The 25,761-nt window shown below is 36.6% G+C and overlaps 1 protein-coding gene across 1 annotated transcript; it reads left to right on the top strand.

Annotated features, from left to right (window-relative positions):
- Positions 1 to 1,239: 1,239 nt before the first annotated feature.
- Positions 1,240 to 23,652, top strand: LOC119790983 (ATP-sensitive inward rectifier potassium channel 12). The gene is made up of 2 exons (XM_038296765.1): positions 1,240 to 1,713; positions 21,799 to 23,652. The coding sequence occupies exon 2, from the start codon at positions 21,955 to 21,957 to the stop codon at positions 23,257 to 23,259; it is 1,305 nt and encodes a 434-aa protein (XP_038152693.1). The 5' UTR covers positions 1,240 to 1,713; positions 21,799 to 21,954; the 3' UTR covers positions 23,260 to 23,652.
- Positions 23,653 to 25,761: the final 2,109 nt, after the last annotated feature.

The following is a 25,761-nucleotide window of genomic DNA, read 5'->3' as shown; positions in this document are numbered from 1 at the left end:
CTGTGTTACTGTTATGCAAACATATAATTTAACATTGTTGCCAAAAGTTTGATTTGTGCAATATATGGCTGATAATTGTCCTATGGACAGAGTCTTCCACCTCAGCTGTAGATCTCTGCAGCTCATCTACAGTGATCATGGGCCTCTTGCCTGCATCTCTGGGCAGTCCTCTCCTTATTTGTGCTGAAAATTTAGAGGTAAGGCCGGTCTTCATAGATTCTCAGTGCCCTGATGCTTCTTCCATTTCAATATTATCACTTGCACAGAGTTCCTTTGAATGTATAAAGCTTGGGAAATCTTTTTGTATCCAAATCTGGCTTCAACAACAGTATTTCAGACCTTCCTGGTGTGTTCTTTATTCTTCATTATGCTTTCTGAGCTTTAGACAGACAATCAGAAAGAAAGAAAGAAAGAAAGAAAGAAAGAAAAAAAGAAAGAAAGAAAGAAAGAAAGAAAGAAAGAAAGAAAGAAAGAAAGAAAGAAAGAAAGAAAGAAAGAAAGAAAGAAAGAAAGAAAGAAAGAAAGAAAGAAAGAAAGAAAACTTTGATTAGTTTAGGTCTTTGATTGATTACGACTGATTTTAATAATCACTTTTAAAGAGCTGCGAGCTTTGTATCAGCAATTATATATATTTTGTAAATTAAGGGCTTTTAGAGGCTTTTGGAAAAAGAAGCGATTAGTAATAAAGAGCATTTTGAGGACATAAAAATAGAGGGGCAGCTATGGGGTCCTCAACTTATTCTTCTCTGAAAGGAAAGTTGGACAGGATTTTAATTGGTCTATATTTCTTGGTTTATATTTTGAATAATAATTTAAAATTTGATTTACCACATTAAACAAATCTAAAATGTAATTAAGATGGATAAAAGTCAAAGCGGTGTGAAGACTTTTGTAAATTCATAATATGCACTGGTTGAGATTCTCTTTTCGAGAATTAATGACTCCATTGTCGTTTCCATGTGTGTCATCAACATAAAAGCTTCTGTTCTTCACAACGATGCTTCACCTACTTTTCTCTAAACATGATGGAGCACTGATGGTCTGAACGATGAGTCTGTGCATCGAGTTGCTGTCAACTGGTGGTGCCATGATGTAGGAGGGAGGGTGAGACACCAAGATAGGGAGGAAAATAGAGGAGGGGAGGAGGACGGAGAGAGAGAGAGAGAGAGAGAGAGAGAGACAGAGAAAGAGGAGGGCGGCTGTGATAACACACAAAGCAGGAAGAGAGAGATAGAGACAGGGAACAGCAATCCAACTAGATCAGATTGCAAAAGAATGGTGAAGAGAGCAGTTTGAGGGCATTTACTGTTTTTTAGGATTTAGTGAAGGAGTAAAAGTTAGAGCAGTTGAAACGACTGCCTCAAGGATGGAGATACAAGAACCTGAATTATCGTTTGGATAGGACTATCTCACAGCTTTTGCCTCCGCTTTGCAAGTGCGGCAGTGAGTGAGTGGCAGCGGAGAGGCCCAAAGGTTCTGTGGGATTCATCAGGGTCACAACTGCATTTTCGTCCAAACTGACTAGACGTAAAGAAAGGATGAGGAGAAAAGGTCTGCTGAAGATGACAGAGCTGCACTCTGCTGTTTTTGAGTAGAAGGAGTAGCTGTGGTGACAGACACACAGCATGCATCAGTTTGGTTAATGGGAAACACCAGGAGAGAAGAAACCACCTTGCAGTTCTGGAGCCCGTCCTCAGACAGGTGGGGAAAAAGGTAAGAAGAAGACACAGAGCTTTACGTCTCACATCCAGCCTGAATGTCGCAGCTATATTTATCAGAAGTGGTCATTTGAAGCTGTATGAAGACTGAGGGCTACTGGCAAGCATTCCCAGTGGGGAAAATTAACAGAAAGTCATTCTGACAAATAAAAAAAATTAAAAAAATCAAATTTCACCGTTTCAAGACCATATTACACTAATGTTGTTTTATTTTTGTTATAAACTTTTTACATTCACATGGCCAATTCTCTGATTCTTTCACTTTAAAATGGAAGCAAAGCTAGGGGTTAGCAAAGTATATGTGCCTTTTTCTAAATAGGAAAATGTAAAAAAAAATATTAATTAATAACTTAATTATTGATATTATAAATTATCGAAATACTTTTACAATTATTAAAAATGTCTACATTTTGTTGGTTATAATGAATTTGCCTTTCTCAAAGGAAATACCTAAAACATTATGGGTTTAATGATTAGTAACAATGCCTAATCAATTATATATTAGTAATACAAGTATTAAAATATTTGGTGAAATGTTAAACAAATTTCCAATAAGGTTTTGCAGGATTAGTTAGTTAAAAAAACAGTTTGTTGTACAATTGAATGTATGTTGTCAGTGTGAACAAACAGTGTCTGCAGGAGATATTTCAATATTCTGCCTCAATAAGGAGCCAATTAGGCAGAATAATCTGAGAATAGAAGCCAGACATGTGCATGTGTTAATGGAGAGATGTGTTGCTTCAGGTTCTGCGTTTTTTTTAAACAAACTACGATGACGTATAGGTCCCAAAAAAAAAAAAAAAAAGCACCAGATAAAAGTGATGTAATGCAGATTTGAAAGTCCTTTCTTTTTTGGAGTATTTTCTGTTTTCTATTACTTATTCATCAGAACAAAATGCAAACATAATTTTGTCTTTTTCCAGAAACATCAATGAATTCTACAATGTTTTTTAACTTTTTTTCAAAGACTCATAGTGGCTGCAGTGTGTTAGGTAACAGACTGGGCCCTTGTGTTTGAAACTAACCAGTTTTGTTTAAAATTAGAAAATTACAGCATGAAGGTGTAACATGGCTGAATCAGCCTGAGAAAAGTTGTACAAATAATAATAATGCAAACTCTACTAGTAAAGAGCAACACAGCCCGGGGAGAAGCTTGGATGTGTGGAATCATCAGTTAACGGGAAGCAGGTGTTTGCATGGTGAAAATAACTACAGGTGCTGCAGGTTATAAAACAAAACAACTTCTACCTGCACTGAGCAGAATCATTCTTTATAACAGAGGCATGGAGATCAATATTTCCCTATTCTACTCTATGCTAACGGGTTTTGGAAAAGCAGCCTTAAATATACTCAGGAACTGGCCTACAAGATCAGTCACCCTAAAAACATGTTTATTTTAATATGTTTGCATGTTGCAGTTGCATAAAAAGTCTGGTAAGACTTGATCTCTGCAGTAAGATGGTGTATTAGCTATTATCAGGAAACGCTTTTAGGACACTTGAGACCAGGTGAGTTCCACATGGTAGGTTGTAGGAAAATAAAGTGACACCTGAGCCTCTGAGCTTCCTTCACAATGGCCTCGGGGGGTGGGCCAGGATCGCAGATCCTCAGCAGCTCAGTTTCCTATGTGCCTTACTTGAGATGAAGTCCCCTCTCCCAGTAGACCTGATTGTTCAGCCAAATCCCTCCCAATTATTTCCATTACATCCAATTAATAATCCTGTTCAGTCTAATCAGCAGAAAGCTTATTAGCTTCCTGGTTGTCTCTTTTTTAAATCCTCAGAAAACACACATGGCAAAAGGTCAATTAAGGTTCTTGAGAGTCTACGATATATAGATGGACTTCACTAGAACTTAGCAAGCAGATAAAAAGACCCCTTTCACTGTAATAATACACACTTAGACTTAATCTGACATAAATCACTCAACTGGCCTAAGAGATTTGACAGAGCCAATGCTTCTTACCAATGAGTGATTGGCTGCTTAAAAACTTAAAAGAAATATTGTTTTCTACTGCACATTAATGACATCAAAACTGCAAACTCTCTTACTGTTTTATTGACAAATGCATCAACAAAAAACTCATACAATGATGAAATTTATTTTAACCTGTAGAGACACACAGAGAAGAGGTGCAATTAGAAAATATTCCATTTATTTATAAAGGTAGCACATATTCTTCAAAAAATTTCTAAGGAAAACCAGCTGATTGCATCGACTCATTGACTGGACAGAAGTCCCTCGCATCAAGCATACTTGTGGCGACAGTGGAGAGTAAAACTCCCTTTGGACAGGAAGAAACCTCCAATAGAACCAGGCTCAGTGTGAGCGGCCATCTGCTGAGGCCGACTGGGGTTCAAGGAGACAGAAGTAGATGAAGAGTAAAGGAAATACATTATTTGGCACTCAGGCCCCTGCAAAAGACTCTGATGCTGTGGATCAACCTATGCTTGGATGAGTAACTTAGAAAATGATTTGAGTAGTCTTCCCCCGGGGCCCAGACACTGGTGGATGAATAAGCCAGAGGGTTAGTGGGACTGAGAATGAGGGAGGAGATGGGGTGGAGGTAGGTGAAGTTCGCTGGCCTGGGCGACAGAGAAGTTAGGCCAGGAGCTAAATGAAGGGATCTTGCAAGATGATTGCCTTTGGAGAAGCAGCAACCCTGAGTTGATTGGCTGGAGCTGAATGAGGGACATGGCAGGTGGTTCAGGTGAAGCTGATAAGAGTCTTCCAGAATGAATTTACACTTAAAGGGATAGTACACCCAAAACATGATTAGCCTTCATTTTCTACTCACCCCCATGCTGAACAACACTCTGGAGTACTTTTTTGATATCTCAAATGCATCTGGAGATCTGGGAGGCTTCTTGCTGTCTGCTGACATTCAAATAATGGAGGTCTATGGTGACCGAGACAGAAAGGTCCATAAAAGTCCACAAAAAACGTGTCAATATTCCTCCATACTGCTCGTCCAATGTTTTCCAAGTGTCCTGGGTGGGTAGCATCCAGAATTTACTCGAAACGAAGTCATTTAGAATGTTTTTAGAGCATAAACAGTAGTGTATAGGATTTCCTGAAAGGTTCAGGACCAAACCAGATGAAAGTGCGCATTCAGCGTCTGCTCTGCTGATAATGCAAGCGTAGTAGAAGAAATGTGCTGTTTACCTGTGCAAAGAAAGAAACAACAAAAGAAAAATGTCTGAGGACTTCAGTGTTGAGGAAGAGCAGGAGTTCTTTGCCGAGCTGAATGCGCTGGTTTGGTCTGCCGCGGTTTCCGTAGACTCGTGAACGCGCATGTGCGCGCTTTCAGGAAATCCTATACACTACTGTTTATGCTCTAAAAACATTCTAAATGACTTTGTTTCGAGTAAATTCTGGATGCTACCCACTCAGGACACTTGGAATACATTGGACGAGCAGTATGGAGGAATATTGACACGTTTTTTGTGGACTTTTATGAACCTTTCTGTCTCGGGCACCATAGACCTCCATTATTTGAATGTCAGCAGACAGCAAGAAGCCTCCCAGATCTCCAGATGCATTTGAGATATCAAAAAAGTACTCCAGAGTGTTGTTCAGCATGGGGGTGAGTAGAAAATGAAGGCTAATCATGTTTTGGGTGTACTATTCCTTTAAGCTTCATTTGATTTAAATAAACAAATCAGCTGATCAGGGTTACTGTTTAAATATAGATCATCTAATAATTCAGTTATGTTCTTGAATTGAAAGCTACTGTGTTAAAAAATCACCAAAAGCTGATTCCTTTCCCTGAAAATCTAACAAAGAAGATCAGGTAACAAAACAAACTTGAAGCTTGGTCACTTAGTATCAGCAAAGATAAACCCTGATAGGCAAACCTTTGGACCAATATGGATAAATATGCAGCTAATCACTAATAGTTAACTTTTTTTATTCATTAATTTTAGCTGTTTTTAAATTGCAATGTTATAAATGTAGACTTTAAAGCCACAAATGCAGCTATGTTGGTGTTGGAATAAAGGAATTTAGTTAAAGGTTATTGATAAAACTAATGGTGCCTTCATGTAGTCTGGTAAAGATGATCCTTTCAAGTTGTAAAGTGTAAATTAGCAGCGCATTGCGTTCAAATGCTAATATTGTGGCAGGGAAGAGAATCATGTTGGATCCAAAGATTATCCTTTTTATCCACAAGATTAAATGCTGATATTGCTATTCTTAAAATGTATGCCACAGCATTGTGTAGGTTACAAACACAACGGGAGAGGATGTTTTAAAGTCCATATGGAAAAGTTTCACAGTTCTCCGCAATGTTGAAATGAAACCTCATCTAGGCAACTCGGGTGTCACAGAATCTTTGCAGAGGAAAATATAACAAGAGTTGTTAATTCGCAATTTTAATGTCAGTTTTTGGTATTTACCATAATTACGATTGCAAATGAAGGCAGCATAAGTGGCACTCGCCTGTTTTTGACCGTTTGCTAGACGGGTTGCCAGGTCCGCTAATGCTAATGCACACCAGAACAAACAATTAACTTTTGAGTTCAGAAGAAAAGTAGCAACGTCTGCGGGATTTCTGAGCTCCTCTGCTTCATTAAGTAAACGGCAAACTTCTACTGATCTTCACCCTGATTTTGTTTCGTGTTTTTTTGTTTTCTTAGGTTTAATTCTGAGAAATTATGTAGAGAAGAAGAGGCTATTTTCAGCTCTATTCTTAATCTGTTATTCCTATGACTGCAGAATATATACATATTTATACATTTTGGAACCATCAAAATTTATAAAAAAAAAAAACAATATTGATACACCATTTTAAGTGAAATGAATATCTTTATTATGCACCATTTTTCTGTGGATGTATGTTTATTTTTCAAATTAATTGTTTTGATGAAAGTGTAAGGTATGACCTTTAATTAAAATGATCAGCCTATTTACTTCATTTAATTTTTACTTTTAGCTATTTTAGAGTGATCTTCCAATTATTAACCCATTAGTTCATAATTAGTTGGTCAGTTTCCCTTGATCGATTAAGATGGATTACCACAGGAATCCATATAAACTGTAAATGCTATTTTTTTTAGGGTTACGTCACTTTAAAATTATTCTAATCTGGTGTTTACATTTCTCAGCTTTAGTCTCAAAGGTTTTTTATAAGTTAAAAACTATCACAAAGATTCAAGCAGATAAAATTTTATTTCAGTAATATAATTTCTCACAGTAATATTGAAAAATTAGTAGTCCCAGACATGAATACCCTAAAGGGAATTTATGGTCAAAGCATATGAAGTTGATTTGTAGTTTTAAGAAATTAGTACTTAAGCTTTTAGGAAAAGCAAATTAAATTTTGAATAAAAGCTCAATAATGTTTTGAGGTTTTTTCTCTGATTTTGTTTTGGTTTTATTTCAAAATTTTCTACAGAAAACATTAAAGGGTTTATATTTTATTCACAGTTAATTACAAAAAATAAATTAATACAAAATAAATAACATTTGAAAAAACGAAATATGAAAAATACATTTAAAAAAATGTGAAATAAAATGTGGAGAGGAAAAAAACTAAGTTACTCTTAAAACCTTTCTTTTAATGAAAACATTTATCAAAGTCTCTGGATTGCTTTTTTTCAAATTCTAATTTACAAAATGTCTTCTTTTCTTGCAACAATAATGGAACAAATTTCACTCCATACCATCTAATTTTCTTTAGCCTTTATAGACATCTTTACCTGGGCTTCCATTAATGTTAATGAACAAACTGTGCGTGCTGCCACACAATGGGTTTAGGATTTAAAATGAATCACCTAATCACGTTTTTACTTTCCTTTAACAAACCAACTGGACACCTGACACTGCATAAATGCCTTGTAGCATGCAGGCCTGGCTGGGTCATTGTTGCATCGATTCCACTGGGATGTCAGATATGGATGTCATTGACAACGTTCATGTACCTTTAGGTCCAATTATGCAACAAAGTCATTGTAGTTATCCGTCTTAAATAGAAAACCTCTCCTTTTGTCACACCTCTTTAACATCTCAGCGAGCGTCAAAAATTTGTACAAATGTCCCATAGCGAGGAGAAATTATAACAACTGCTTCTATTTTTAGCACCAACAGCTGTTTGCTCTGATGCATTATGTCGTCAAAAATTATCCGCAAGAACAAAAATAGCGACATCAGCTACAGTACGTTGTCCTGTGGAAGGTGTGCGCTTGGCCCTGAGGAATATGATTTTAAAGATCTGGCTCCAGATCAGCAGATCTTCCACCTGAAAGAGTGCGAATGTCAAAAGAAGGAATGTAGTGTGCATGGCAGACGGCAAATCACTCGGGATTTGGGAGCGCACATGAGAGAACAGTTTGGTCTTTTGGGTCCAAACCAGACAGAGCAGTTGATGCTAAACAATAAGAGCTGTCTGCACCCAGGGGGACTTTAGTCCACCTCCCATGGGGTAAGCCTCTTGACCCCGGGGCTCAGCGCTCAAAGTCCTGGTAAAGCTATCTCCTGCCTGATGGAGGTAATGATATAGGAGATGTCTCAGCATCATGCTCACTCGTTTTTGTTCAAACACTTTGGACATGCACAGCCCCTTTGAACTGCTGCATTTTTTTGTCAAATTGAACAGCAGTAATTCAGAAATCACCAGATTTTATTAATCAAATCAACTTGTTTGTAATCTAATCTCAGAAGAAATTGGTTTTGGTACAAAGTTTGCTGAAGGAGCCTCTATGAAGTCAGTTCATTAATGTGCTCTGATCAAACGACAGCAGAATCTAACAGCTTGGCCGATATGGAATCTCATTAACTAGGCATCTCATGATGAAAATCCATTCCCTGTGGTGATACACGGTGGTGGCAGAATCAAGCTATGGTGATGTTTTTCTTGAGCGCTGGAGGGGAAGCTTATCAGAGTTGATGGTCAGACAGATGGAGCTGAACATGAAACAATTTTGGAAGAAGAGTGCAAAAAAAATCAAAAAGTTCTTCTTTTAGGATGTCAGACTCTAAAAATACAACCAGAGTAACAATGGGACTGTTTATATCAAAGCATTTTCATCTGGTGGAATGTCCTAGTCAAAGTTCAAACCCAAATTCAATGGAAAATCTTGCAAGACTTTAATGTTTATATTATAAATGCACAATATTAGCTGCATGTTATCCAAATTGCTGATAGTAGCTATAAAACTAAAAATCGAACTTCTGTCAGTTCACCATTATAATTCACTGATACAGAAGGCACAGCTCTGGTGACAAACAAGAGGATTATTCCTGCAGCACCAGCAGGTGGTGCAACCAACTGATGCATTGGTCTGCCACAGGAGAGGGGCTGAAGTAAAAATGTCAATTCAATTCAGTTTATTTATATAGCGCCAAATTCACAACACATGTCATCTCAAGGCACTTTACAGTTCAACCAGATCATACAGTCAAATCGATACAAAGTTTTCTATCTAAGGAAAACCAGTTGATTGCATTGACTCATTGACTGAAATACAATCCCTCACACTAAGCATGCTTGTAGCGACAGTGGAGAGGAAAAACTCCCTTTTAACAGGGAGAAACCTCCAGCAGAACCAGGCTCAGTGTGAGCGGCCATCTGCTGAGGCCGACTGGGGTTCAAGGAGACAGAAGCAGAGATACAAAAAGCAGCTGTAAAAGGCAGGAAACACACAGCCAGGCAGACGAGCTCCAAGGCAGCTCCCATGCCAGAGGATGAAGAGAGCACATCCACCCAGTCACGGTCAGAGAAACAGGACCACACTGGAAAACAGGCCGATCTCCAACATCTATAAACAAGGGTGTTGATGGAAGCAGCACAGCTGATGTTTCTTTCCAGGATGACGTCACAGCCAAACAGGAACAGACGAGGCAAAGCTACTCTGAGGAAAAGCAGAGAGAGCAGAAGGTTAGAGATTGAACTAACAGATTCTGCAGAATAGGAGAATAGAGAGAGAATGAAGCAGAATGATGAAATGGGGGTCCCTATGTCCTCCAGCAGTCTAAGCCTATAGCAGCATAACTATAGAGATAGCTCAGGATAACCTGAGCCACTCTAACTATAAGCTTTATCAAAAAGGAAAGTTTTAAGTCTAGCCTTAAAAGTAGACAGGGTGTCTGCCTCACGGACTAAAACTGGTAGTTGGTTCCACAGGAGAGGAGCCTGATAACTAAAAGATCTGCCTCCCATTCTACTTTTAGAAATTCTAGGAACCACTAGTAAACCTGCAGATTGAGAGCGATATGTGATATGGTGGTTTTTAAAGTTTCAGAAATGTAAAGCACAACTGCTACACTGTAAACCCCAACAGGTTCAATGAACTCAAAATATTTGATGAAACTGATTACCTCTAATATTATATCTAATATTTCGCTATGTTAAAGAATATTTTAAGTAATTTCTACTTAAAATGAGACTTTTGTTACTGCTCAAAATCTTTGAGGACAAGGATAAAATTAAAAAGAATAATGTGAGAAAAAGATGTTTTAAGTAATTACTACATTAGTTAGACAAGCTCTTTACACTTAAAATCTTTGGTCAAATGAACAATATTAAAACAAATAATTTCAACAAACAAACATTTTAAGTAATTACTACTCTAAACTAGAAAAGTTATTCACACTCATTTATTTCGAGGAAGTTGATGAACTGAAACATAATAATTTCAAAAACTAACATTTTAAGTAATCACTACTTACATTTTTGATAAGTTTAATGAACCTGATCATTTTGAAACTAATGTTAAAACTAACAAAATTGACACTGGACACGGAGTTGATTTTTTTAAGTTATCACCCCTAATAATATCTTCATGTTATCACCATGACTCATTCAGTTTCTCAGACCTAAACATTGTCAATTCAGCCTCTTATATTTTTAAGTTGACTTAACTGTATTTAAACACATTTTATTGCCTGTATATGTTAGCAATTTTTCTCAAAATCAAATATATTTTATTTGTATGATTCAAATAAAAAAATTTCAAAAGACAATTTTACTGCAGATTCCATTTATTTATGAATTCCATTACAATTGAGAACAATGTCCCCAGCAATGGGGTTAATACAGAAAATAAAATAAATAACAACCACATTTTCAATCAAAATGCTGAATAAATACGGTTTTATTTATTCAGCAAATAAAACCGTAAAAGATCTTTTAGTTCCCAGTGACTTCAAGGCAGACCAAAGCATTTCCGTACGAAACTCTGGGACCTCAAGCCAAACACTGAAATGATCAAGTCAAAAACAATTACAAATCTGCAGGTCTGTTTAAAGCTGCCTTCTGAAACATCGGCTTCTCTGTATCCACAAAAAAACGAAAAATTGGCCAACATAATAGGCCGATCCAAAAATAATAGGCCAACAATAATAGGCCAACAATAATAGGCCAACATAAATAAAAAAGCGAAAACAAAAAACAAAGACAAAATGGTTGCTTGAGTATCACCATGCTGGTAGTAACAACGACATCTTTTAAGCAGACTGCTTACTCATCCATCATCAGATCATTTTTAAGGCTAAGCAGTCTGGGAGGTAACCGCTTCAGGTCATCCAAACCCATTACAACTTTCTGAATAAAATTGAATGTATATGTCAATTTCTTGGGATACTGTAGATGTAGTGCATAAATCAAGCCAAAAAGCAAAATGAATGTCTCTGTTAACTGTGCTAAAGTATATCACATACCACAATCTCTCCCTCAAGAACTATAGAATGTATTGCAGGACCAAACTTCACAAGGGAGACTGTATCATTCGAGACAGTGAGAACAGCTACAGTTGTATCCGAGAGGTCTGGCAGGTCAATGTCTTCTGCCTAAAGAACATGACAGTAATTAGTTAATGAGTAGAGCAGTCAATGAAAAACACTACATGTGTATTTAATATGAAATACCAGTGAATGAAAAGTTCAGGTAAAATTCCCAAATATGACATTCTTGGAGAATTACTGTAGTACAGTATGATTTAATAGCTTTTCTGGTGGCTAGGAAGAGGGTTGTGGTGGTTGTCTTTTGGCAGTAACAGAGGGTTAAATAGAAAAAAAATATATTTATAGAGATACACAAACTAAGAAAAAGAAAGAGTAAAAGAGTACACACAGTTGAATCTAGGGCTGCAACTAACGATTATTTTAAAAATCAGCCGATTATTTTTTCGATTAATCGATGAATCGGACAAAAAATATTTTTATACTAACCTCTTTATTCCAAAATAAACATTTTAGACAGAACAAACAAGCACACAAGTACAGGTTGCTCATTAACTGTACTGGTGCAATATGAAAAATAAATGTTTGTGTTAAAACTACGCAAACTTACATGAGAAATGTAGATGTACATCCACAAAATATAGGCTACTTTGTTTCATAAAGCGCAAAAAAAGACAGGCATTTTTGTTTTTAAAAGCCCCTAAGGGGCTCAAACAATAGGCCCCCCCATTTCAACCAATTAGTTTTTTTAGACTAGAAGAGTTCTGCCTTTTAAGACAGGAAAGTATAGCAGTTAAAGTTGCTACTTGAGAAAATACTGAACCATAGAGATAAAAATAGCCCTGTGATTCAAATGATAAATTGTATTTCGAATAAAAATGAGAGAACTAGGGGTGTTAAAAAACACATCCTCCAAAGACAGATATTTACATGGGAATGTGGCAGATAATTAATTGACATATTACTGATCTTGCTGGATTTTATTCTGCTTTACTTCCATAAATTGCAGGATCTTCTTTGCTTTATCTTTGCCAGAAGATTTAAACTTTAAAAGCCTTGCCCTCATAATTTGCACGTTAATTTATTTATAAAGGCTGTTTTAATTATTGTGATCAATTTGCGCCGTCAATCCCGGCGCATGCGCGCTTCATTTGCAGTCTGGACGCTGAGGGTAAACATCCTGCGGCTCTGACTGCAGCGCTGAGAGGGAGAACGGGGTTGAGATGGGGGAGGCGCCTCACGGCAGAGTAGGAACGATACATGCGCTCACGTAGGAGTCTCCAAAGGCCGCCAGTGACACCGTAAAAAGTTGTCAGATTTGTCACTATTCGCATTTTTTTCTTTAAATAGTCGCCGGAGGGGTCTGAAAAGTCGCTAAATATAGCGACAAAGTCGCTGAGTTGGCAACACTGCGCACCTGCGGTGCTGACTCGCTCTGCCGTAATTTTTTTTTCTTCCCCCGTTTCAGTCAAGTGGCAGTGATGACGGCGGCGGCGGATGACGCATTAATCCCGGGACACAACTAATCGATGATGAAATTCGTTGCCAACACTTTTAAAAGTCGATTTTTATCGATTCGTTGTTGCAGCCCTAGTTGAATCATAAACTTACATTCCAGGTCTTAAAAAATCCAGCAGCATCTTCACGCAGGAAGATGGGAAGTGCCTGCAGAGCAATTGTGCGTCTGCTGTTAACATCAACGTCTTCCTAGAAGACAGAGGGATTGTGGGTAATGGGAAGACAGAATTGCAGAATAAGCAGAATATTAATCATATGCATATATTAAATAATACTATAGTACAAATTGTCATGAGGTAGGAAATGTTACATACAAGGAGATCATAGGTCCTGAAGATGTTTCTTAGCAATTCAGAAGTTTTGCCAGTGCGGGCCGCTTTCTCACGGTACATCGTCATTAGCCATGGCATGTACTCATCAAATGCAGAATAAAATATACTCTTTAAATTTATATTTGTTATTCGATGGAATTCTGCACAAATCTGAAAATGCAAAAAGAAAATTGGTCACAATGACATTAAGTTATATATTGCTGCAGCATGGCATCACTACCCATAGGTCAAATTATGCTAAAATCGTTGCACTTCCTCACAACTGGGTGTGTGTGTTAGACCACTTCCTGAGGGGTGGCTACACTGCTAAATATTATTGGCTGTAGAGCATGTCCGATTTTGATAACGGAAAATGCTTCAGGTATCTTTAGTGAGGATAAGTCTGTTTCTTTAAAGCAACATTAAAGCACTTTTATTTGTTTATCCAGCACCTACTTTGCAAATAATGTCCACAGATAGGGTAGAGTATGTTGCATGATTTTATGAAAGTATGATGTATTGGGACATCGAAGCAAATAATCAAATTAGTAGTTTCTTACGTCTGATGAGTGCCACTAAGATATTCTCATTAGAGAGCAGTAGCCAAACTTAGATATTATATTTTCATGGCCTAGTTTACCAGACAGGGTGTTTACATAAATCTGTTTTAAGGCTTATTTGCACAGATAAGATTTTTTAGGTATGGAGGAACAGCTCTACCGTATATATAAAATAAATACATAAATAAATACATGCTCAATAAATAAATAAGCATTCAATTAATTACCCCCAAAATACAATGAATAAATATGTGGGTAGAAGTTAAATTATACAGTGAGACATAAATGTATATATATATTAATTAGCTTCTTTATTTTTTCACCTTTTTGTAAACAGTTTTATTTGTTACTTGAATCGACTGTTTAATTGAGGTCTGAAGAAGTTTTCTCTAAGGGAGACCCTAAACTACCTTTAATTTGGTTCTAAGCAGATTGTTTATTTTTTTGTCCACTAGTAAATACTTTAGTTTTTTTTATTATGCTGATCATAAAACAATTTTTACATTGTGTTATGTCATTGGCTGATCTTTAATAAATGTTTTAACCAGTGTGTCAGACTCATTTTGAATTGATATTAGGTTGGTAAAACGTTAAGTAGCTTCTGATGTAGTTAAGCTACTTTTAACATATTAGTGTAACTTAGCTTGCTATAATTCTTTAGGTGGTAGCTTTGGTGTAGTGAAGCTTAATTTATTGTTGAGTAACTGATAGCTTAGCTCACTACACTGAACAAGTAGCTTGCCCAACACTGCCTATCAGAATCAGACAGTGATCATGCAAAGCTAGGCTATTGTCGGCAAGTTTGGATACAACTTGGCTTCCTATCATAGGCTCAAGTTATGAAACATTGCTTCGGCGTCTGGCTGGCTATAACTTTCGCGGCCAAAGTAGTAGGCTTAACACCAGAAACGGATGATAAGAGATATTTGGTAGTGCTAAAACCATACGGTTTGTCTGTCCTGTTTTCCACTAAAGTAGCGCAAAAGGCTAGCTGGCTCACAGCTGAGACAATGAACTTTAGTTAACTCGCAAAAACAGCTGAGGTCTGCCCGCTGGAAGACTATAAACAAATAAATAAACAAAGTAGCCTACAAGCGCGTTCTTACCTTTTGTGCAGAGAGGCTACGGTTTGCAGGCTGGTGTTGTTGATGATCTCCTAAATGTTGTTGCCTGCCTACATCCGAGTGCACAGCAGTCCTTGCAAACAACTAGTCGTACGATGTCAAATTGTAACAGATTACATTCACCACAATCGATCATAGACTAGTTCTATGGAACCCCGAATGATTCATAATTAAATTAATTAAAAAGTTTATAAAATAAATACCATTTAGATAAATAACACACAAATATATTAAAGAATAAAAATATATATTTCATAATAACATTACCTTGTTTTTATTTCATGACCATATTATTTATCAAAATTGTATTTATTTCATCATTTTTATTTATTTATTTATTTAATTATGAATCATTCGGGGTTCCATATAGTTCATCCACCATTCATTTGGGATTTCCGATATTTTGTATTTTTTTATATTGGTTTGTTAGGTTAATTGCCATCTTGATATAAACCTATCCAATGAACTGGCACGTCATTATTACGTCAGACTTAAATTCAATCCATTCTTGAAAGGAATGAGTTTGGGGGTCAGTTCTACTCATATACTGAGAGTTAATCCTGTCAAAATAATCAATAACTGGGTAACCAGTTGAGTGAACTTAAAACATTTGTGGTGCCTGAACAATATGGCAGCTTTGAGTACAGCTCTGCAATTGTATTGAGTTTATAGCACTTTTGGGGAATACAGTGTACTTGGAAATAATGCACAAGATAGGAGGGAGGAAACTATTTGGGGTAGGGAAAAAGATATCGCTATGAGTTATCTGCTAATTGACTTATAGAATAATGGCCAAATTCCATCATTGTGCTTTTCTAATTTACAGTCATAGAGCCTTCCCAACTGATCCTACAGGACTTGAGCGACTTTGAAATGAATAATCCAACTAGAAACTCAAAAAGACTGTTAGAGTATGCCACAAAACTATGGGGTGAATATTGTTCCATTATTGTTGCAAGCAAAGAACATGTTTTTGTTTTCAGATATCAAACATTAAGGAAAATCTTAATAAAGAAATAAAAATAAAAATAAAAAAACGGTTTTGAGATTAACTGTGGTGTGTTCTTAAATAACATTTCATTCAAATTTTTCCCTTTAAATTGTATTGTTTCTAAAATAATTTTGATGAGTTTTACAGATTTTATATTTTCAAATGTCATTTTATTTTATTTTTTTTGCTTCAAAGATAATTTTCTCTTCACTTCAAGCCCAAAGAAAAAAGTTGATGCAAGTAATGGAAAAGCATCTTCACTGTTCACTCCAGAGAAAAGCCCAACCTACTGTAAGAAGTATTTAAAATCTAAGAAGTTCAGAAACACTTAAGTCAGACCTAATCTAAAGGAATGTTGCTTTTCTTTTTATTGAGCTAATCTGTGGAATAATCTGTCTAAAGAAACCAAGGAGAGCAAATCAACTTTTATTTTAAAGAAAATAACCAAATACAATGATATAATAATTATATAATGAAATATATTGACCCACTGGAGGAGCTGCATCATCACAGATTATGTTTTCCTTCCTTTTGTTTTATTTATATATATATATATATATATATATATATATATATATATATATATATATATATATATATATATATATATATATATATATATATATATATATATATATATATATACTGTATATATAGTCACATATTCATACATTTATATTTTTATTTTTAGTGTGGAAAGATGTATTGTATTTCTTTGTGTTGTATTTTATTTCTTTAGATGATGAATGTGTGCAATATGTTGTTTGTATTTCCTGGGTTGTTTGTGTTTCCTCCTGGGATCATAAAATTATTTCTAAAATGATATTAAAATATAATACCTTTCTTTGAACTTTGATTGAATTAAAGCTCTAAATGAGAAAAAGACAATAAAATAAATTGAACTAAAGTGAATTGTGAACAGTGTTCAATGTGCATATCTCTGGAACACACTGGACATTTCTAGAATGTGTTATAATTAGTTACTAGTTTGTAGCTGGTAATATTTCTGTAAAAGCTCTGATAACAGTACAGGCCAGGATACTGGTGAGAAATCCACTTTACTCCTTTAGGAAAGGCGACTCATTTTCAGTGCATCCTCGCTGCATGATTAATAACACTGCAAATTTTACAGAATGAGGTCAAATAAATAAAGTCCTTCGGCCGGCATCTCTGTATGCAGCATCTGGGACTGCATGTCCAATGAATCAGTGGCAGACACATAAGTCCCTGAAGAGTTCCAGTGCACACAACCCCAGTACTCCCATTGTAAAAAAAAAAAAAAAAAAAAAAGAATATCAGAAAGGGAGGATGGTGGTAAACTTAGGCCACAGCAGGGCAAGAAGTGGAGCTCAGCTTGTACATTAGATGTGTGATGACTGCGCAGCATGTTGCTGGCAGACTATAAATACGACCCAGAAATGCTAAAAATGTGACAGCCATCCTTATTTCTAATGCTCATAAGTATGAAAGGGTTCTTTAGCTGCTAATTAGAAAATTGTAGATTGTCTAATTAAACTATGGTGCTACTATTTTACAAAATATATATATATACTAATAGTTTGAAGTGACCTGAAAGGATAACTTTTTATTACTGGAATCAGGTTTTGTGATATTGTCAGCATATGAAGCAGTCCCGAGTGTTATTACACGCTAATAGCTAGTCAGGCTGGCCAGTTCTTGAAGGCTATACGACATTACAATAACTGATAATGTTTTATTAAAAAAAGGTTTATTTGCTCTGAATTTGAGCAGGTAAATAAGATCATCTGCGAATGTCTGAGGATTTTGTCCTAATTGGATATTATGGACTTGAAATAACATAATTAAGCTTTTCTTTCTTTCTTCAAACACAAATTATCCTATTCCATTGACAAATTCTTACCTAGTCAAATAAAGGGAAAATTAAATTTCATATTTTGAAGTGTAGTGCAAATAAGTTTTACCCAGGTGCTTTGTAGGCATTCTCAGATGCTCGTCTGGCCGGCTATACGTTTCCTGGATGGAGCCGCCTGTGGTGACAGCTGCCTTTTGTATCTCTGCTTCTGTCTCCTTGAACCCCAGTCGGCCTCTGCAGATTTCTTCCTGCTAAAAGGGAGTTTTTCCTCTCCACTGTTGCTACAAGCATGCTTAATATAAGGGATTGCCTTCCAGTCAATGACTCGATGCAATCAGTTGGTTTTTACTTAGATAGAAAATTTTGAATCAATCTGACTGGATGATCTGGTGAACTGGAAAGTGCCTTGAGATGACGTGTGTTGTGAATTGGCGCCATAGAAAAAAATCATAACTTAACTAACATGAGTAAGGTTACTGTTTATATATATTGAGTGAGTTGGGGGGGTACACATCCTATCTCTGTGCAGAGGGGCAGCAGTTTGCTCCTCATTGTCGGCTTTAAGTCTGACCTTTTCCCAGTATATACTGGTCTCGGCAAGCTGCCCTCCATTACTTTTATGAACACAATTTCTAGACACAGACAAGGGACCGAAAAGGTTTTTTTGTCTCTGCTTTTTATGGATGATGTATAGATTGGGGCAGCTTGGGCCATGTGAAGTGAAGCTGAAGATCAGCTCCTTCAAGTCCAAGTCCTTGGTTCTCGACTGGAAAAAGGTGATTTATCCGCTTTTGTTCAGTTTCTTTCCAGATGCAAAGGAGTTGAAATTCTCATCTTTCTGCTCATGATTGATGGCAGAATTGATTAGAATAGATCGATCGATAAGACGGATAGATGGAATCGGTCCAATGCAGTGGATGAAATCAGCTTCTATGGCAGAGTGGAGAGAAGCAGCTTTGAAAAGCAGTTTATTTCTTATTTAAATAATTAGTTCCAAATTTTATATTTAGTTTGCAAACTATATATGAAGTTTTTTTAAATAAATGTTCATCATCTCCAAACGAAATATTTAGTCTGTTAAATAAATATTTAGCTCCAAATTAAATATTTAGTTTGCAAATTAAATATTCAGTTTGTTAAATAAATATTTTGCTTTTAAATATTTAGCTCAAAACTAAATTTTTTGTTTTTCAAATCAATATTTAGTTTTAAAATAAATATTTAGCTCCAAATTAAATATTTAGTTTGGAGCTAAATATTTATTTAACAAACTAAATGTTTAGTTTGCAAACTGAATATTTAGCTCCAAACTAAATATTTATCTAAAAAATTAAGATTTTTATAAATGAATGAATCACATAGTGAAAAACGTGAGTTGGAAAAAATAAACCCCTTCTTTTTCTCTTAAAACACGCTAAATAACCATAAATATTGCTTCTAATTTTTGACTGCTTAACTTTACAAACGGCACCCCTTACTCAACTACAGCCATTATTTTCCATTTATTTCTATATATTATGATCACACATTTATAGGATGAAATATGAGGTTCTATTATGGAGGATGGTGGCTTTATTTATCAAATGAACTTGAAATAGTTAATTTATAGGCTTGTGAACTTAGTTTATTTTTGAAAGAGTGAACTATGAACGTGTGTAAACTGAACTTTGAGCTCGTTCTTTTTAAATATGAACTGGCACAACATTGCAGCCACTGCACAAAAACACTGGAATTTACTACAAAATCATTTCCAATCTCATAAAAAACTTCCTAACAGAAACATATTTGGAGCCTTTGAACTGTTATGCCATTTTGGCCTGGTTGGTTACTTAGTAATTCAATTCAAGTGGTGCTAACTACAGAACAAGAGGTGGGAAGTTTATCAGATTTAAACCTGCTCAAAGAGCTATAAGGCAAACCTCAAAATAGGTTGAAGGGGATTTAATTCTGTGTGATTGGGGTTCTTGAGAACAAAATTGTTTGTGTTTCGAAGATGTCAGGGATCATGTTATTCTTATTTAGGAGAATTTTCTCTACTGTTTGTATGTCGGCTGCAATAGCTATGTATTTAATGTATGTATGTAATGTATTGATCCACTCACACCACTTATTTACTAAATTCCAGTATTTGTGTGCATCTTCAGATGCAAACTTTCAGCTAGTCATGTCCATCCATCTTGAAAAAACTTATGTTGGTGGGTTGAAGTGTTGTGGCGGAATTGCAGCCTCTTCTGCATCTTCAGCCAATGGTTATGCAGCGAGCACACTCTTATTCAATTCAGTTGATCGCAGTTTATCAATGTAGCACCAATTCATAACATGTCATCTCAAGGCACTTTACAGAGACAATTCAATCAGATCATTCAGTCAGATTTGCTGAACATTTTCTACCTAATAGCATCCAGTCATTGACTTTGCATGATTCACTTCTACTAGATAAGCATGAGGCAACTGTAGATATTTGCTTGCATTGTGGTTCTGACCCTACACTAAACCCTTAAACTGAGATAGCATGCAGCAACAGTGGAGAGAAAAACTGCCTTTTAACAGGAAGAAACCTCAAGCAGAACCAAAACCAGGCTGCCGAGGCTGACTAGGGCTCAAGAAGACAGAAGCAGACATAGAAAAGGAAGACAGAAGCACTGATCCATACATGCTTTGTATTTTAGTGTAATCTAGCTCCACTGATGGCTCTGTCTAGAAAAGAAACAGTTCAGTAGCCAAGCTCTGAGCAGGTTTTCATGCCAAAAGGGATGAAAGAGAGAATATTCAGTCAGTCACAGTTAAAGCTGTGCCCATAGCTATATAGGAGAGAAACAGGATTAAGCACTGGTAAACATGCCCAGCAGCCCAGCTGATATTTCCCTCCAGGATGTCACAGCCAAACTGGAACAGATCAGATGAAGGGAAAAAGCAAATAGAGGATCAAGTTAGTGGCTGAACTGACAAACACTGCAGAATGGCAGAATAGAGATCAAATTAAGCAGAATGATGAAAAAATATCCTTATGTCCTCCGGCAGTCTAAGCCTATAGCAGCATAACTATAGAGAAATTATTTAAAGATTTAGATTTAGAAGGTATTTAGATTTTAAAGGTTTTGTGCCACCAGAGGCCATGCAGGGAGGAAATGTGTTCATTTTCTGGTATTTAACTGGTACAGTTGACCAGCAAGAATATTATATTGATTTATGATGATGCTATTTTATTGTTTTTGTTTTTTTATATACTGCTTTTCTTCTTTCAGTGTGCTGGTTTAGTAAGAAATGCTTGACATGTTCTCCACATGTTTCACATAGGAAGATCTTTTGCAGAGCAGTGCTGAATTTTCCATTTCTATTTCCAGAATAATTAATCTTTGGCTTCTGTATAAATCACCATGTCATAAAGGTTTAACGGCCTCTTGGTTCAAACTAATCTGGATTTTAGAGAAACTAACAAATCATAAGCCTTAAGCAGAAAAAAAATTTTAAAATCCTGAACTACCTTGTTGATTAACTGTCAATTCCAACTTTCCAAATAGTTTTAAAGAAAAACACAGGGAAGGTGATTTGACACAAACAGAAATAGTGTGAGGCCAGCCTTACTCTTGTTTGGCCGACATCAAAAGGCTGAAGGACTCTCTTTAGGAGCATTAATTGGATTTATTGTCAAGATGATTAAAGAGGGCAGAAGAATCAGAGGATAGTAACCACAGTAACTGGATGTGTTCTACCCTGAACTGGGAATTATGTAACCCTTTCTACTAGATTAGTAAGGTTTCTCTTTAGTGATTTATTGCTGTATTTAGCAGATGAAAACTTAACCTTAAAATCTTTTTCATCATGTCTTCAGCCATACTAATTTATCTGGTAAATTGGGCACAAGGACACATTTTGTGGAAAGTGCATTCAGCAAAATGGTTGTTGTTTTCAAAAAACAGTGCCTTTTCAGAAATGCATGGACAAATCAATGTTCACCCATTTTTTGAACCCTGCAGAAAGACTATTATTTATACAGCAATAATATTTCATGTTACTTGACCATTCTGTTACTTACACATGCTCTCCCCTAACACTCTCTACAGGGACTGGATTCATGCATCGAGCCCCCACTCTGCCCCCTAAATGACTCAGTAAAATGCAGCTTAGCTTCGGATCGAGCTGTAAGCTGTGATCAAGCACCCGGACTCCAGGGCTACCCCACGGCTAAGGCTTTGCAGCTGGAGACGACATCGAGGAGCATGAGTGTTGGAAGAATCAACCGCTACAGCATTGTTTCGTCGGAGGAAGAGGGCCTCCGCCTCACTACCATGCATGGCATGAATGGTTTTGGGAATGGCAAGATCCACACACGGCGCAAGTGCCGCAACCGTTTCGTGAAAAAGAACGGCCAGTGCAACGTGCAGTTTGCCAATATGGACGACAAGTCACAGCGTTACATGGCTGACATCTTCACCACTTGTGTCGATATCCGCTGGCGGTGGATGCTAATAGTCTTCACTCTTGTGTTTGTTATATCATGGCTAGCTTTTGGGTTTGCCTTCTGGCTCATTGCTTTGCTGCACGGAGATCTAGATAACCCAGCTGGAGATGACAACTTTACTCCCTGCGTACTACAGGTCAATGGATTTATGGCTGCATTCCTGTTTTCCATTGAAACACAGTCAACCATAGGGTACGGTTACCGCTGTGTGACTGAGGAATGCCCGGTGGCGGTCTTTATGGTGGTCTTCCAATCAATAGTTGGCTGCATCATTGACTGCTTCATGATAGGTGCTATCATGGCTAAAATGGCTAGACCTAAAAAGCGAGCGCAAACACTTCTGTTTAGCCACAATGCTGTCATTGCCATGCGGGATGGAAAGTTATGTCTCATGTGGAGAGTGGGAAATCTTCGTAAGAGTCACATTGTAGAGGCCCATGTCAGAGCACAGTTAATCAAACCTCGGATAACTGATGAGGGGGAATATATTCCGCTAGACCAGATAGACATTAATGTAGGGTTTGACAAAGGTTTGGACAGAATCTTCTTGGTTTCACCCATCACTATTCTCCATGAGATAGATGAGGAGAGCCCTTTGTTTGGGATCGGCAAACAGGACCTAGAGACTGCAGACTTCGAGATCGTCGTCATCCTTGAGGGAATGGTTGAAGCAACCGCCATGACCACCCAGGCTCGCAGCTCCTACCTGGCTTCAGAGATCCTTTGGGGCCATAGGTTTGAACCGGTCCTGTTTGAGGAAAAAAACCTCTACAAGGTGGATTATTCACACTTTCACAAAACTTACGAGGTTCCGTCCACCCCTCGCTGCAGTGCCAAGGACATGGTGGAGAACAAGTTCCTCGTGCCCAGCTCTAATACCTTCTGCTACGAAAACGAGCTGGCCTTCCTGAACCGGGACGAGGAGGAGGAGGAGGACATAGGCGGTGGGAGCAGAGCACTGGCAAATCTTAGTCCAGACAGGAACAGCCGACACGAGTTTGAACGTTTGCAGGCCACCAGGGCGTTGGATCAAAGATCATATCGTAGAGAGTCGGAAATTTGACCCTAACTCATTCACCCAGCATAACAATCCTTTAACTTTATCCAAGGAAATAAATGCAGAACAATGCAAAGTGCCATAGGAAGAAATAAGCACCGTAAAAGAATGGAAAACAAGTCTGAAATCCTACAAAAAGGGTTATGAAGTGTGTACAAATTTGAAATGATGGTAAGTAATGTCTACAATCAAGGAACAGAGAGACTTTCTTCCTACACAAAAACTTGAATGTTTTTTCATTGTTATTGTTTTGAGTTAAGAATTTTCAGTGTTAGTTTTTTTGACCAGACGTTATGACACATCTTAGGTGTAAATACATTTCTAAAGAGAGTTTGTGTGCAGTACCGGGTTGAAAAGGACCTGCAATTTCCATTTGTTCGTGGCCACCAATAATACAGTTCTGGATTTTCCCTCTTGCAGTGCTCTAATTTGCTGGACTAGCACTAAGGAAGACATTCAAATATCAGACAGTTCAGCATTTAGATACTATGAGTCGAGACATAATTTCATGGCTATATTCAATATTTTTGCATCAAATTATGTTTTTTTAAAGAGCAGAAAACATTGAATGCTCTTTTAAATTAACAAAAAAATGCTATGAACAATTAAAAAGAAACATTTAACACGTTATAGATGGTGTATAACAACAATTATGTTATGACAAAGCAATTAATGCAAGAAAACAAAGGCAAAATTTATGGAACATTAGATTTACATTCTACCACAACAGACTACAATAAGCAGCCTTAAAGTAATGAAAGTTGGTTATAGGAAATTTTATTTGGACTTCAGAGCACTGCAACCATACTTTTGTACAGCATGTAACTTAGCAGGTCAAATATGTTTCTTGGTAGCCATGAATTTATATTACATAGGAACATTTAAGCAATACTTTGGATTTTTGTTTTAAATTTGGTTTGTGTGGAGCAGTTACGAGTCATACAGTCAAATCCGTCATGGGGAAATCAAGCTAACTGTCTAAAATATCTCAAATTCAAAACAATCTGTTTCTCTGAATGCTTATGAGGTATTTTAAAGCTATTTTACTTTAGCATTAGACGTTTATTTTGTTTATTCACTTAAGTATTTTGCTAAAAAAACAAAACTGCCCTCCAGTTATTATTCGCAGAGAACCCGAAAATTATACTCAAGTAAGAGTAGCACTACTTCCTAATGGAGTTCATAAATGGTTAACTAAGAAAATACTCAAGTAAAACAACAAAATTCAGGCAAAGGAAATCCTTATTTCTTTTATTGATTTATAAGGCTGATATTTAGAGCAGTTAATTTTTATACAATATACAGCCAAAAGAACAGTATTTTGTCAACTGCAAAAACATGTATATGACATGTGATGGCATCCTAGTCTTCATCTTTAGGGATATTTATACATACATAAACGGTATGTATGTGTACCTTTTAGCCCCAAAAAGCCTGTTTTTTATTTAGTTACTCAGATAAGGTAGAGGTACATTTTACTGATCTATGCTACGCTCACACAGCAGCCTGAAGTGACAAAAATCTGATTTTCTGCCCATATGCTGTATCTGTATCTGATCAAATTTCTAATATCTTTTAATGACAGTCTGAACAACACAGATCCAACTTTTTCCAATGCGACCCAGGCCACCTGGCTCTGTGGTCCTGAATCCGATATGAATCTGCTCTTTTCAAATGCAATCTGTGTCTGAACGGCCGGGTCACGTTCATCCAACCTGAATACCACTAAAACTCAACAAAGGTCATTATTCTGTATCTTGCTGCACGAGCGGCAAGAAAAACAACAATCATGGCGAACGATAATTTGGATATCACTCTTTATTTTCACATTAGTTCTGCAAACTAGAAAAACATTAAAAGTTAATATATAAAAACCTACATTTTTAAAATCTAATTATATTAATGACATGATTTTTCTTGTTTCATTTCAAAGTGCAAGTCCCACAGCAATTTCCCTGACTGGAGCTGCTTGAGACAATCAGCTGGAGTGTATTGTTACTTTTTCTTGATGTAAAAATACCAAATAAAGCATTCAGTCAAACCATGAGGAACCTTTTAGGTCCCTGTTGTTTGAAATGGTGGAAACAGCCATGCGCTCTGTAGCTGTTAGCTTCTATGAGAACTCGTCTAGTCAGCTGCAGGTAAAACATTTCCTACTCGTGACTAATCCACTCAATCCCGAATTTTAAAAAGTAAAAACTGCAACCCATGTCATCCAAACTGGTACTGACTGATAACGCTCCTTCTGTATTTTTGCTTTTTTTAAATGAAACTATGCATATTACCCAAATCAGGGGGAAAACATATAATCGAAATCTGCACGCGATATGATTATGCGAGGAGATTGCTTTAATCAATATCCACTAATAAGAATTGAAGAACAGGATACTCAATTACTCTGAGCAGTTGAAATGTTGAACTATGTATGTAGAAAAAAAATGTTTTGATGAATCAGTCATCATCAAATTTAACAGCTATAACATTTCTGCAAAACAAATTCACCTTTTT

Source organism: Cyprinodon tularosa, unplaced genomic scaffold, assembly GCF_016077235.1.
Source record: "Cyprinodon tularosa strain WSP-4 unplaced genomic scaffold, ASM1607723v1 ctg377, whole genome shotgun sequence".
NCBI lineage: Eukaryota > Metazoa > Chordata > Actinopteri > Cyprinodontiformes > Cyprinodontidae > Cyprinodon > Cyprinodon tularosa.
Note: the sequence above shows the minus strand (reverse complement) of the source record. Positions and strands in the feature narration are given on the sequence as shown.